The following is a 13,966-nucleotide window of genomic DNA, read 5'->3' as shown; positions in this document are numbered from 1 at the left end:
AATCTTCCTGCCTTCTCATATCTAATCTTGTATCGGCTCATGAACCTGCCTGGACTTTAAGATCAGCAGCAGACGGTTTGTTCTCTGTTTCACCCACTCAGATAAATCTACACAAGAGACAAGGCTTTGTCAGTGGTGACAACCTGAATACATCATTACCTGTTAGTGAAGATAATGGGGCTACTCTCGATGTTGGCCGGTAGCATTATTCATTACTTTTGTCAATGGCAGCAAGCAGCTCACCACATGCACTTTGTGTTGCTTTCTTTATAACAGCCAAATGGGTTTTCTTCATTGTTGCTATCTGACTTGGGCCCCTAGGAGGTTGTTTGTTGGCTGGCTGGCTAGTTGGTTTGTTTATTACATTTATAGTCCATGTTATGTACTGAAGTTCTCACCCTGGGCCAGCAGGGGGATACTGTAGTTTTCACTCAGGTCCACATATGCAAATAAGGGATTGAAAGTGACATTCAGTGATTGGATAGTTACAGAAAGTGGTTACTGTTGCGTTGTAGTGGAGCTCTATATAAGCAGGCTGGCTGAACCTTTCTGTTCCGTTCTTTTCTGGCCTGTGAATAAACAAGAGCTGTTTGAAGAATTGCTGTGTCATCTGATATGTTCACCCACAACTTAACAGTCCGCCTTTCTTCCGTTGTGGAAGACAGCATAAATGTGGCTTCAGATGCTCACCCATCCAGACACTGACTGACCCTGCTGGGACTTGTTTAGTCTTATTTTGTCGGTGTCATCAAGAGCAGCTTTGGTTCACAAAACAAAATGTGTGGCCTTTTCCAGCGTCTCATTAGTGAAATACATTTCTGTTCATATTAAAGTAGCTTTCAACCCTTTCCTAAGCATTCGTTGTTAGCAAAGTCCGTTGTTCACTCTGGAAAAGTTAATTTGTTCCTAGATTCAGAAACATTCCCAGGGCAAAACCTGCAATCTACAACAATGGAAAAACAACGAGTCTTAAGTCTTTGAGGTGCCACCAGACTCCTTGCTGTTTTGCTACAGCTAAATCTCCAGAAATTAATTCTGGAGTAATTTAAGCGTAATCGTATTTTTCCTTGCTTTCCCGGTTCAGTGGAGCAGCGTTATGTATTGCTCTTGGGAGAGGAGAGGGGAGGAAGAGAGGCACATTTAAGGAAATGGGCAAATATAAATTTAAAAATACCCACGCTAACTGCACGCAGTTAAATCCAGTGCGTTACTTAGAACGCCCCATTCTGTCAAGCGTGTGACTGTAAACAAACCCCGCTGGGAGAAGCGGTTTGTGCCGGGACTCGAGTTCTAGACTCACACGGAGTGGCCAGCTTCCGGGTTAGTTTTCGACGCCATTTTTGTTCACCGTCAGAGCTGAAGTGACAGAAAAATTAGGATTTTAGCAGTACCTGTCATCATCTCCCTTCCCTCCTCCCCCTCACGAATGAAAACAACAAAGAAGATAGGATCCGTGCTCCAACTTAGGTCTTCTTATTCCGCGCGGGACGTTGCTCGCCTGATCTTTCTTGCGCTCTGAGAAGAGTTTTGTGTCAGCGACTTTTGGATGGGAAATCCAAACCAGCCCCACCTCTAACCTACAATATATGCTGCCCTACACTGCAGGGGCTGTCAAAAGCCGCTTTATCTCCGCCACTTCTCCCCGTTCTCCAAGTATATGGCGATATTAGCTGCAATCTCTAAAACGCTCAAACGCTTTAGGAGGAAAACAAGGTTCGTAAGAAAGCCTGCGTTTTGAAAGTGCATGAACATGCAGCTGCTTTTTCTTTCTTTCTGGGCGTTAGACACACACACCCATCACATCTACCCTAAAACCCAGGGGTTTCTTATAAGCGCTCACTCCTGCCCAGGGAGGCGGGTGGGAAGGAGTGTCAGAGGTAACCAGGAAGCTGTTTCTTTAGCGGTAGCACCTCTGCAGAATTCCTATCTCTACGTTTCGGCCGCTCAGCCGCTGGAAGAAGCCCCGCCGCGAAGATGGTGTCTGTGCTGCCGCGGGTGGAGAGGCTGTCGTCGCGGGTGATCCGCGTGCTGGGCTGCAACCCGGGACCGATGACCTTGCAGGGCACCAACACCTACCTGGTAGGGACCGGCCCCAGGTACGTAGCAGCCCCCGCCGACCTCCCCAGGAGGGACCAGAGGAAGAGAGTGGCTTATAGTTCCCTTTTACCCTGGTGCTAAAGTAGCGATTTGGAGTAGCGATTTTCCTTTGCCCGTAATAGCTGCATAGGCAGGCAGAAATTCAACAGGTGGGGATTCTTCCTCACCAGAGTAGGCATGTGTGTATCTATACATATACATGTGTGTTTGTGTGAGTGCATAAGGTAAAAAGGTAAAGGTAAAGGACCCCTGGACGATTAAGTCCAGTCAAAGGCAACTATGGGGAGCCGGCGTTTGTCCACAGACAGCTTTCCGGGTCGTGTGGCCAGCATGACTAAACTGCTTCTGGCGCAACGGAATACCGTGAAGGAAACCGCACAGAAACACAGTTTACCTTCCCACTGCAGCGGTACCTATTTATCTACTTGCACTGACGTGCTTTTGAACTGCTAAGTTGGCAGGAGCTGGGACAGAGCAATGGGGTGAGCGGGAAGTCGAACTGCCAACCTTCTGATCAGCAAGCCCAAGACGCTCAGTGGTTTACACCACAGCGCCACCCGCACATACATACCTTTGTGGGCACATACACACACACACACACACACACACACACACACATTTATGTAGTGAGCCCATGTTACACGAGTTCAGTTGGTACAGCGCATGCACTGCCTGCAGAAGGTTCAAGGTTCAAACCTCAGGCATCTCCAGGTAGGATTAGGAAAGATCCACAATGAGATCTCTGCTGCTGCTGCCAGTCAGTGAATACTAACAGGCATCGTTTTATTTGTATGCTGCCTTTCCACAGTTCAAACCATTATCAAGGTAGTGGCTTTCAACATGAGAAGAATGCATAACTGCAACATAACAAAAGTGGTCATAAACAAACAAAACATTAAAAAATATTTCACCAAACTGAAGAGTTTCCACATAAACCAGGACAAGATCTAAAATAAAGATACTGTACCAAAAAAAACAATAACAGTGCGCACACACACACCCCACAACAAAAAACCCCAAACAACATCGCAGCCCAAGAGTCTGGTCAGCAGCCTCATCTTTGGTAGCTGGAGTCAGTCTAGGCCCTGCCTTCCCAGGCCAGGTAAGAAAAGGCCTACAGGGCAAGGAGCAGGTATTTCAGGACTTGCAGCCAAGATGCGCTGAGGACTGAGATAAAGGGTGTCATTAGATGTAAAGCAGCTGCAGGTGTTGTGAAAAAGGCAGAAGACCTGCCAAGTGAGAAGAGAGAACCTTTCTTTATTTTTGAGAAATGATCCATCAGGATTCCCACTTGTGTAAGGATGCAGTGATGTTCTGGAGTAAGAAAATGTTGCTTTCCATGTCACAGACATTTTGTACTAGGATCCAACCTTACTTTTCTATTAATTGTGCTTTGACTTTTCCAGTTATGGTGTCTTTTTTGGGGGGGTGCGATTCTGTCTTTAATACAGAAGGATCCTTATTGATACAGGAGAACCAGCTGTCCCTGAATATATTGCCTGTTTGAAACAAGTGTTCAACGAATTCAGCATCTCAATCCAGGAAATCTTAGTAACACACTGGCACCAAGATCACAGAGGAGGCATATCTGATATTTGTAAAAACTTTCCCACTAGTAAGCAGTTTCATTATTTCTGTTGTTGTCTAAAATGTCTGTATTCTATTTTTTATACAAAATGTATCCAAGCTGTTTTTCAGTACTTTAATCTGACAATGCAGCGAAGTCTGTTAAATAGCAGAAAGATAAAGTAGGAAGAACATGTTAGGATACAGCAGCGTTTCTACAGGAGGTCGATGGACCTCCGGAGTCGACGTGGAGGCAGTGATGGCCTTTGTCTCCCTGGCAGTATCCCAACAGAACATTTGAAGGCTTGTATACCAATGTCTAATAAAATACTTGCTGGTAAACACTGAATGCTGGCAACTAACTTCTACATAGTTTATTATTTACTTCAGAGGCCAGTTAACTATAAGTAAAACCAGCAAGGTAACTGTTTTTGCATTATAAAGTGCATTAGTCTGTGTAGCTATTTGTAATTTTTTTTTAATGCAGTCAGACCTCAGAACTCGAATGTAATCTGTTCCGGAAGACCGTTTGACTTCTGAAACATTTGAGTTCTGAGGTGCAGCTTGCGATTGGTTCCAATAGCTTCTTGCACTCAAACGGAAGCCGCATCGGACGTTCGAATTCTGAGGATCATTTGAAAACCGGAAGACTTACTTCCAGGTTTTTTGCATTCGGGAACTGAAACGTTCGGCAATGGAGTCGTTTGAGTTCCAAGGTTTAACTGTTTGTGTTTATTGTTAATGTTTTATTGTTAATTGTTTCAGTACGTTTCATGGGCAGCAGCTCATGAAGTGAAAACAAGACTGCTTTGCTATGCTTTTAAAGTCAGGAAATTTAACTTGCACATTTTAAATTGGCCAGACCTCTTGCAAAGCCATTTCTTTGCATGCTTACTCATAAAAACTGTTTCTCTTGTTAGCATCATAATGATATAGACATTTGCCCTGGGCAACTAAGTGTGTGTGCGTCTGCATCCTTTATCTGTCAACCCATCACTACCAAATGTATGCCATTCTTTTCAACCCAAATGTAAAGTGTATAGGGCAGCTTGTTGGCAGGGCATTGCTTGGTCGTTATGGCCGCCAAGTTGCCATTAGTTTTAGCATTACCCCTAACCTGCAGAAGAAGAAGAAAAACTAAGAGACAGTGTGGGTGCATGGAAGGCAAGGGCCCTTCCAGATTGGTGGAGTTTTTCGCAGGTGTCCTTTTGCAATATGTCATTGACAGAGTCATAGTGCATTAGTAATAGATCTGTACTGGACTGTCCACACACAAAATCATTAGTAGTTCTTCAATGGTTCCCAAGCATTACTGCATTATTGCCATCTGTGGGGAACATTTTTAATAATGTGTGACTAAGCTGCTGCTAAAACATATTTAATGCCATATTTCTTTTCAAAACTAGCTTCTGAGTACTGCATAAGCAAACTTCCACGTAACCCACACTCTGAAGAAATAATAGGAGAAGGAAAGCAAAAGTATACATATCTTAGAGATGGAGATCTTTTAAAGACAGAGGGAGCTACTCTGAGGTAACTGATAACTTTTGCACATTGACCACTGTATGAAGATTTTCTCTTTCATGTGCAAATTGTGCCAATAGGCACAATTATGTATTTTATCATGGTATTATCTACTATATATTTTGGAAAATTGTGTGTATCTGTGGGTTTGGATTGGACCCAAACCTGTCTGAGTTCTTGGGTTCTTCAGGAAGACTGCTTTTCCAAGTCCCACAAACATCACAAGTGCCTTTAGCAGGAACACAAGCCTGTCTCTGTTAACTTCCAAAGACAAATGAAAATTCATGTTTAGATAGGCCTTTGCCTTATTCAAGTGGTTTTAACTCTACCACAGATTCTTAAAGCTTCATGTTTCATGCTTTTTATACGTATTTGTATTTGTTGTCAGATGCCTTGAGGGCTCTATTGTGGAAAGGTCAGGTATGAGTTTAATAATCTTTTTTTGTCAATCTGCAGGGTATTATATACCCCTGGACATACAGATGACCACATGGCTTTACATCTCCTAGAAGAAAATGCTATATTTTCTGGTGACTGCATTTTAGGAGAAGGAACAGCTGTGTTTGAAGACCTTTATGATTACATGAAATCGTTAGAAAAGCTACTAGAAGTAAAAGCTGACTTAATTTACCCTGGTTAGTTCCACATTTGACCTGAATTCATAACACATCACTTCTTGACCTCCTCTGGTACAGTTCTTATGACTAGAACTGCTGTTCAAAATCCCTAATGCCATGCTCTTCATCACCAGAGCCCTCTGATCATTCTGTTGATTGTTGTCCTTTCATGGCAGGTTACAGCAAGCATAGAGAAGGTCTCCTGTGTCTCTTGAATCCTGTTTACAATGTGTTTTGTGATGCTTTAGCTTTCCTACTCATAATAAGCTGAAATTGCAGCCTGAACTTGCACTGCATTTGATTTTTAAAAAAGCCTTGTATGTTGCAGAGTGCATCCTTGATTTATGGGCCTTATTGCAAATAATTTAGAGCAGTATGCAGTGAAATAGTCCCATTAGCACAAGGGTTTCCGGCTGTGAATTCCCTAAATTTGTTCTGGGTCTCTCCCCAACACTCTTGGCAAATAGAAATCCTTGTGCTATCAGAACTACTTTGTTGGATAGCGCCCATAGTTTCCTAGAATCTATTGAAAATTATCGAGAGGATACATAAAATATAACTGCCAAAATAGAGACAATGCATTGTGGTGCCATCTATCTGTGAATCCTTGTTGAATGAAACATATGGACACAGACTGATTCAGTGTGTTTTGATAACTTTTTTGTTGGCTAACATCTACCATTGGAATCTCTGCAGTGCTCAAACTACTGATGACAAAATGTCATACTGAATGAAAGAAGAGCCTGCTGGATCAGGCCAAGCATCCTGTTCTCTTAGTGGCCAACCAGATGCCTGATACCTTCAGCTGTCTAGAGAGCTCCTGATCTCTGCAACTACTTTGTCCTTTTCCTTTGATGCCCCTTATGACTAGAACTGCCTCCCAAGATGCCTTTGTGCAGTCACTTCCCTTAAGTCCCTCCTTGAGATTCACCTGTTGCAGGAAGCCTCACACTATATAACTAAGCCAAAATATGTGCAATTTAAGTAATCACTCTATTCCTCAACCTACTGATACCTCTGCTACCCCCTCGCTTCTTCTGTTGTCTCTCAGAGTCTGTTTTAGTTTATAAGTCCATTGAGGAAGGAATTGACTATACCTGTTCTTTGCAAATTGCCACATACATAGATAGCACATGACCTAGGGTAGGTGTGTACTAATGGTCTGAGTTGTGAAAAGTCCTTTGGCCACTAGAGGGCCAACATTTTTCTTCACATTTGACCTAACAATTCAGAGTTCAGTGCTTAAAAGTGACTATAGAAGAGATGTTAAAGATATGGGGTGGTATTTGATGAACTCAGAAGCGGGCCTGTTGAGATCAATAGACATGGTTTCAATGAGTCTCCTCTGAGTGTGTGTTTGTCTGATGACACCCTAAACTGGAAATCATAGTAATATTAACGTAAAGGCTTTGCTCTTAAACTGTTTTGTTTTTGTTTTTGTTTCAAAATTTTAGTGTTGTGGTGATCTAATGCAACTGCTAGGGTAAGAAAGTAATAATACCTCTAAACTTACTGGTGCAGACACCAGCAAAATCAGAAGATACTGGAACCATACGTGACAGCTATGCCACTTCCTTTGAACATCATAATAACAAATACTGCAGCAGAAGTAGAGATTGTAAACGTGTATCGTTGTTGTAGTTTTTCTATATTAACCACTTTTTCCCCCTTACAGGACATGGCCCAGTAGTAAAAGGGGCAAGAGCTAAAATTCAAGAGTACATTTCTCACCGAAATGCACGGGAACAGCAAATCCTCAATGTCTTGAAAGAGAATGCTGAAAAATCTCTTACAACAAAGGAACTTGTGAAAATTGTATACAAGGTAGCTGTCTAACTGACTCTTACTTTTGAATTAGGAATAAGATGTTTAATTTCCCTAGTAGAAGCAGTCACAATAAAATGAATGGTTCACAAACATCGTAGTTTCTATGACAAGGAAAAAGTGACGTGTGTATGTGTTCACTGTAGCAAGGCAAATTGGAAGCTGTCCTGTATCTAAACTTTCTTGTTTTTGTTGGGACATTAAGAATGTCAGTAATTTCCTTTTTTCCCCCAGAACTAAAATTATTTTGGCAGACGCTCTTCAGGAAAAGCAGGTCTTCAAACTCTTGCATTTTAAACATACAAAATGCTAAACGGTAAAGAATATGTTACATATGCAAAAGCATATAAGATGCAGCATGGAAATGCAGTTTGTACAATATGCTGGTATTACAGTTATGTGATCAACGGCCTCGGTCCAGTATACCTGAAGGAGCGTCTCCACCCCCATTGTTCTGCCCGGACGCTGAGGTCCAGCACCAAGGGCCTTCTGGCGGTTCCCTCATTGCGAGAAGCAAAGCTACAGGGAACCAGGCAGAGGGCCTTCTTGGTAGTGGTGCCCGCCCTGTGGAATGCCCCTCCAGCAGATGTCAAAGCGATAAACAACTACCTGACATTCAGAAGACATCTTAAGGCAGCCCTGTTCAGGGAAGTTTTTAACGTGTGATATTTTACTGTATTTTTGGTTTCTATGGAAGCTGCCCAGAGTGGCTGGGGAGGCCCAGCCAGATGGGTGGGGTATAAATAATAATAAATTATTATTATTATTATTATTATTATTATTATTATTATTATTATTCCTAAGCTGATACACCAGCAAAAATATTAGGGACATCATCTCTAGTTCAGATTGTTGGTCCATCTAGCTCAGGGTTGTCTACACGGAGCAACAGTGGTATTCCAGACCTTCAGGCAGGGTTTTTTCTCAATCCTAACTGGAGATGCAAGGGGTTGAACCTGGACTTTCCACATACAAAGCATATGAACTTGTTATTGTTTAGTTGTTTAGTCATGTCCGACACTTCGTGACCCCATGGACCAGAGCACGCCAGGCACTCCTGTCTTCCACTGCCTCCCACAGTTTGGTCAGACTCATGTTTGTAGCTTCAAGAACACTGTCCAACCATCTTGTCCTCTGTCGTCCCCTTCTCCTTGTGCCCTCCATCTTTCCCAACATCAGGGTCTTTTCCAGGGAGTCTTCTCTCTCATGAGGTGGCCAAAGTATTGGAGCCTCAGCTTCAGGATGTGTCCTTCCAGTGAGCACTCAGGGCTGATTTCCTTAAAAATGGATAGCTTTGATCTTCTTGCAGTCCATGGGACTCTCAAGAGTCTCCTCCAGCACCATAATTCAAAAGCATCAATTCTTCGGCGATCAGCCTTCTTGATGGTCCAGCTCTCACTTCCATACATCACTACTGGGAAAATCATAGCTTTAACTATACGGACCTTTGTTGGCAAGGTGATGTCTCTGCTTTTTAGGATGCTGTCTAGGTTTGTCACTGCTTTTCTCCCAAGAAGCAGGTGTCTTTTAATTTCATGACTGCTGTCACCATCTTCAGTGATCATGGAGCCCAAGAAAGTAAAATCTCTCGCTGCCTCCATTTCTTCCCCTTCTATTTGCCAGGAGGTGATGGGCCCAGTAGCCATGATCTTGGTTTTTTTGATGTTGAGCTTCAGACCATATTTTGTGCTCTCCTCTTTCACCCTCATTAAAAGGTTAATTCCTCCTCACTTTTTGCCATCAAGGTTGTGTCATCTGCATATCTGAGGTTGTTGATATTTCTTCCGGCAATCTTAATTCCGGCTTGGGATTCATCCAGCCCAGCCTAGGACCCTTTATTTATTTATTTACTTACTTACTTACTTACTTACTTACTTACCACCCTGTACCTGGAGGTCTCAGGGCAGATCACAGAACAAAATCAAAATATAAAACCACTATATATATATATATACATATACATATATATATATATATATATAATCAAAATAAAAACAACAACCCAATAACACAATATCAAGCAATCCATAGTCTGTTGTCCACTACCAGTTGGCCAGGGAAGAAAAGCAGAAGTTCAGCTGTGTTTTTTATATGATAACTATAATTATGGGAAGAATACATTTGCACAGTTCTCTCTCTCTCTCTCTTTCTCTTTCTCTTTCTCTTTCTCTTTCTCTTTCTCTTTCTCTCACACACAGGCTGCTTGAGGACAGTAGCATTAACATGATCAAGGCACTAATGTACTTAATACTATGAGCACACACAAGTCTGTAAAATAAAATAATAATAATTATTAATAATAATAATACATGTGATTACCAGATATTGCGGGGGAAGCTGGACTATAAATTTAATGACAATAGCCAAAATCCAAATAATGGTGCAATTTATTCTGTGAGTCCAAGGAGGCTTCAGGTTTGTGTTTGGTTCGTTTGATGCCCCTCTCCCCAGTGCTGGATTGCTTACTGCTTCTGAAACTGAGGGAAATATTTAAATAGCAGTTTGTGATCTGGTGTGGGGAGGAGTTATTCGAAGAAAAGATGTCTGATTTGGCCACAGTGATACATGCCTCAGCTATATCCTGTTTGGATTACTGTTAATGTGCTCTTCGTGGGGCTGGCTTTGAAAAGTGCTCAGAACTTCTGTCTTTAAAAGACTTCACAAGCACATTTGGTAGGGATATAAGAAATGGCCTACTCGGTGGCTGCTCCCAGACTTTGGAACTTCCTCCCTAAAGAAGCTAGACTGGCTCCGTCCTTGCTGTCCTTGTTGGCAGGTGAAGTATTTCTTGTTCCAACAGGCCTTTGGAATTGACTGCTTTTAATCAAAGGGCTGTTGTCATGCTGTTTTTATTATATTTATTGGTATGTTTTAAACATATTTGTATATAGTTTTAATTCTATTGTATTTTAATGTTAATTGTGGATTTTTCCTGTTTTTTTAGCAGTTCTTGTTTTTTTTCTGTAAGTTGCCTTAAGCCTTGTCAGGGAAAAAGGCGTAGTATGAATATATATTACTCGGGACGCAGGTGGCGCTGTGGGTTAAAGCCTCAGCGCCTAGGACTTGCCGATCGAAAGGTCGGCGGTTCGAATCCCTGCGGCGGGGTGCGCTCCCGCTGCTTGGTCCCAGCGCCTGCCAACCTAGCAGTTCGTAAGCACCTCCGGGTGCAAGTAGATAAATAGGGACCGCTTACCAGCGGGAAGGTAAACGGCGTTTCCGTGTGCGGCTCTGGCTCGCCAGAGCAGCGATGTCACGCTGGCCACGTGACCCGGAAGTGTCTCCGGACAGCGCTGGCCCCTGGCCTCTTAAGTGAGATGGGCGCACAACCCCAGAGTCTGTCAAGACTGGCCCGTACGGGCAGGGGTACCTTTACCTTTACCTTTATGAATATATATTAAATAATAATAATAAATGTCAAAAATTACTTTGGGCTGACACAAGCTTCTTATATGAGCCCAAGTAGTTCTTTATTTCCCTGCCAATAAATATATGAATAGGTACTACAATCATACCACTTTTTTCCTTTTTCTGTTTGTCAAGAGTGCTTCAATTAGTTCAATGTTTGGCTCTGTTCTGTTCTTTAACTTGGCATTAGTGTGCTTGTGTGACTTTTAAAAATCCTGACTGAAATGAAATTACCAAGATGCCATTTTAACAGTGTTGCCATTTAACAGTTCAACCTTATGCATCTCAACTCAGAAATAAGACTCTTCTTTTTTTTATCCCAGTTGAACTTCCTTACAGATAGTGTATATAAGACTGCTTCCTAAACGTGTGATTCATGTATTTTTAATTATTTTTCTCTAGGACACACCTGAACACTTGCATAAGGCTGCAGAGATTAACCTCAGCCATCACTTGAAGAAACTAGAAAAAGAAGGAAAAGTGTGTAAGTGGCTTTGTCTTTAACACACATCTGTTGTATTCCAGCAGCATGTTTATGATCCAGTTTTCCAGAATTTTTCTGTGTCTAAGCCAGGGGTGGGCAGAAGGTAGATCTGGAATGTACTATTGGATGCTTGTACAGTGGTACCTCGGGTTACAGACGCTTCAGGTTACATACGCTTCAGGTTACAGACTCCACTAACCCAGAAATAATACCTCGGGTTAAGAACTTTGCTTTAGGATGAGAACAGAAATCGTGCTCTGGCAGTGCGGCAGCAGCGGGAGATCCCATTAGCTAAAGTGGTGCTTCATGTTAAGAACAGTTTCAGGTTAAGAACGGACCTCTGGAACGAATTAAGTACGTAACCAGAGGTACCACTGTATACTATAGCTGTGCATATGCCAATAAGGGGTTTTTAATGCAACAATTCTTTGTTCCCAAATGTTTTGGGGGTTTTTGCTTGAATTCAGTGGCTCAGATTTGCACAGAGCCTTTTTAATAGTTCTGCACTGTGGACACACATATTTTATTTATTTAAATTAGGGGTGGCTAACTATATCCAGCCCAAGGGTTACATTGACTGTCAGTCACCTTCCTGAGGGTCATATGCCAGTAGTGGGTGTGCTCAGTGCTTTCTCGCATGCACACATACACACTCCACCCATACAGATGGCACAAGCACACTTCCCTGCTCCCCAGCATTCACACGCATCCTCACCACACATGCTGGCACACAGCACTCTGTTTCAAACACACAGACACACACGCATATGCAGTCTTAAACTCATATATATATATATATATATATATATATATATATATATATATGCTTGCGCACAAAAAAACCCAGCACTCTTCCTCTCCCAGGTAAGGAAAAGGGCGCTTACAAAGGCATCCACGCCCCAGCAATGGAATTGGGGAAATGCTGCCTTTACTTTTTCATCTCCGCTGCCTTCATTGGCAACTCAGCGCCAGCCTCCAAACCAGGTCTGGGAACAGCAGGATGGCGGTGCTGCGCCTCCCCGCTGTCCTCTGAGCTTGTGGGGCAAGCTCTGGGGAGAAGCGCGCTTCTCCCCAGCGCCAGCCTCCAAACCAGGTCAAGGAACAGCGGGATGGCGGCGCTGCGCCTCCCGCTGTCCCCCGAGCTTGTGGGGCTGGCCGATGTCTGCCCGGCGCGCGGGCACTCTGCTTCAGGGGGCCCTGCGCGCTGGACGGCAGGCTGCTATCCACAGCCTAGGGAGCCCTGCGGCAAGTCCCGCAGGGCTCCACAGGCTGCGGATGTCTGCGTGGGGCGCTCTGTTTCAGGGCGCGCCGGGCAGCAGGCTGCTATCCGCAACCTAGGAGCCCTGCGGGAACTCCCGCGGGCTCCCCAGGCTTGCTGATTGCTTCCTGAAGCCTGGAGAGCGAGAGGGGTCAGTGCGCACCGACCGCTCTCCAAGCTTCAGCGAAAGCCTGAAAGGACGCACACAGCGAAAACCCCATAGGACGCACACAGATTTCCCCTTCATTTTTGGAGGGGAAAAAGTGCGTCCCATAGGGCAAAAAAATACAGTATTTAGAAAAACAGCATTTTGGAACTTTAATAGAGGATAACTTGTCAAAATACTTAAATGCCTCACTGATATTCAAATAGTTTTAATGGGCTTTTTAAAAAATATTCAGATTCCTGTTTTTTTAAAAATGTTCATATTCCCAAATTGCTAATCTTTGAAAGATGTTATATATTAACAGAAAACATTTGAGATTAAAGTTGTACTTGTAAATCACTTTCTGCTTAACGTCTTGCGTCAAAAAACTTTTGTTTTAAATGGTAATGTTTTCAGATACCAGCTTATTTAATATTTTCTTCTTCTTTTGCAGCAAATGAAAATTCTCCCAGCTTCAGATGGAAAAGCAGTTTATAGATAAAACATAAAAATAAGTGTGAGGCTGATGTTCTTGTGCTCTTCCTCTAAAGAAGCACCAAATTGTTAACACAATATTTTTGGCAAAAGATATTTTGAGTACTTCAGCATAGCAAGAGTAAATTCATAAATTTGACCAAGTTACTTAATTCTGTTTTTCAGCAAAATGAATAAAGTGCACTTATTCACATACAGATTACTGTGTGTTATCTTAACTAGAATTTCTTAATTATACAGGCCTTCTTGTCTAAATAATGGCATGTCTACGGTCTTATTTTGTGAAATAGCAGAACTATTTTAAATTATTTTTATTTGTGGTGATTTTTTCTTTTAAAAATTGTTGTATATGTCTTTGATTGAGGTAATACATTATTTAAATAAATATTTAAGCATGCCACTTTTAAAGAATGTTAAGCATTGGGGGGGAGGGGACAAGGAAACACTGCATACTAGACAGGGCTGGCCCAATACATTTTGACACCTGACACGAAGCACAAGGTGGGTGCCAAAGTGGGATGTGAAGATATGCAACAGGAAGAAGGGTAGGT

The 13,966-nt window shown here is 42.6% G+C and overlaps 1 protein-coding gene and 1 long non-coding RNA gene across 3 annotated transcripts; both read left to right on the top strand.

The window, feature by feature from the left end:
* The first annotated feature begins 1,934 nt into the window (after positions 1–1,934).
* On the top strand, positions 1,935–13,612 carry LACTB2 (lactamase beta 2). 2 transcript variants are annotated; one of them, XM_079983194.1, is made up of 7 exons: positions 1,935–2,096; positions 3,549–3,712; positions 5,070–5,196; positions 5,644–5,822; positions 7,480–7,628; positions 11,436–11,517; positions 13,375–13,612. In XM_079983194.1, the coding sequence occupies exons 1-7, from the start codon at positions 1,975–1,977 to the stop codon at positions 13,416–13,418; spliced, it is 867 nt and encodes a 288-aa protein (XP_079839320.1). In that variant the 5' UTR covers positions 1,935–1,974; the 3' UTR covers positions 13,419–13,612. The 2 variants fall into 2 exon arrangements, with proteins under 2 accessions (XP_079839320.1, XP_079839321.1); XM_079983195.1 differs by having other exon boundaries at positions 1,938–2,096; positions 3,552–3,712.
* On the top strand, positions 8,431–9,582 carry LOC307219792. Its single transcript, XR_013840563.1, has 2 exons — positions 8,431–8,522; positions 8,569–9,582. It is a non-coding gene; the product is annotated as an uncharacterized lncRNA (long non-coding RNA).
* Positions 13,613–13,966: the final 354 nt, after the last annotated feature.

The sequence above is a fragment of the Podarcis cretensis genome, assembly GCF_951804945.1.
Source record: "Podarcis cretensis genome assembly, chromosome: 7".
NCBI classification, from domain to species: Eukaryota; Metazoa; Chordata; class Lepidosauria; order Squamata; family Lacertidae; genus Podarcis; species Podarcis cretensis.
The sequence above is the reverse complement of the archived record's forward strand: the minus strand, read 5'-3'. Positions and strand labels throughout refer to the sequence as shown.

Bases quoted from the DNA above. Each gene is read 5' to 3' on its own strand.
- LACTB2 (XM_079983194.1), top strand. From the start codon at position 1,975: ATGGTGTCTGTGCTGCCGCGGGTGGAGAGGCTGTCGTCGCGGGTGATC. The intron at 3,713-5,069 runs GTAAGCAGTTTC...TTTCAAAACTAG, and splicing joins TTGTAAAAACTTTCCCACTA to CTTCTGAGTACTGCATAAGC. The intron at 5,823-7,479 runs GTTAGTTCCACA...TCCCCCTTACAG, and splicing joins AGCTGACTTAATTTACCCTG to GACATGGCCCAGTAGTAAAA.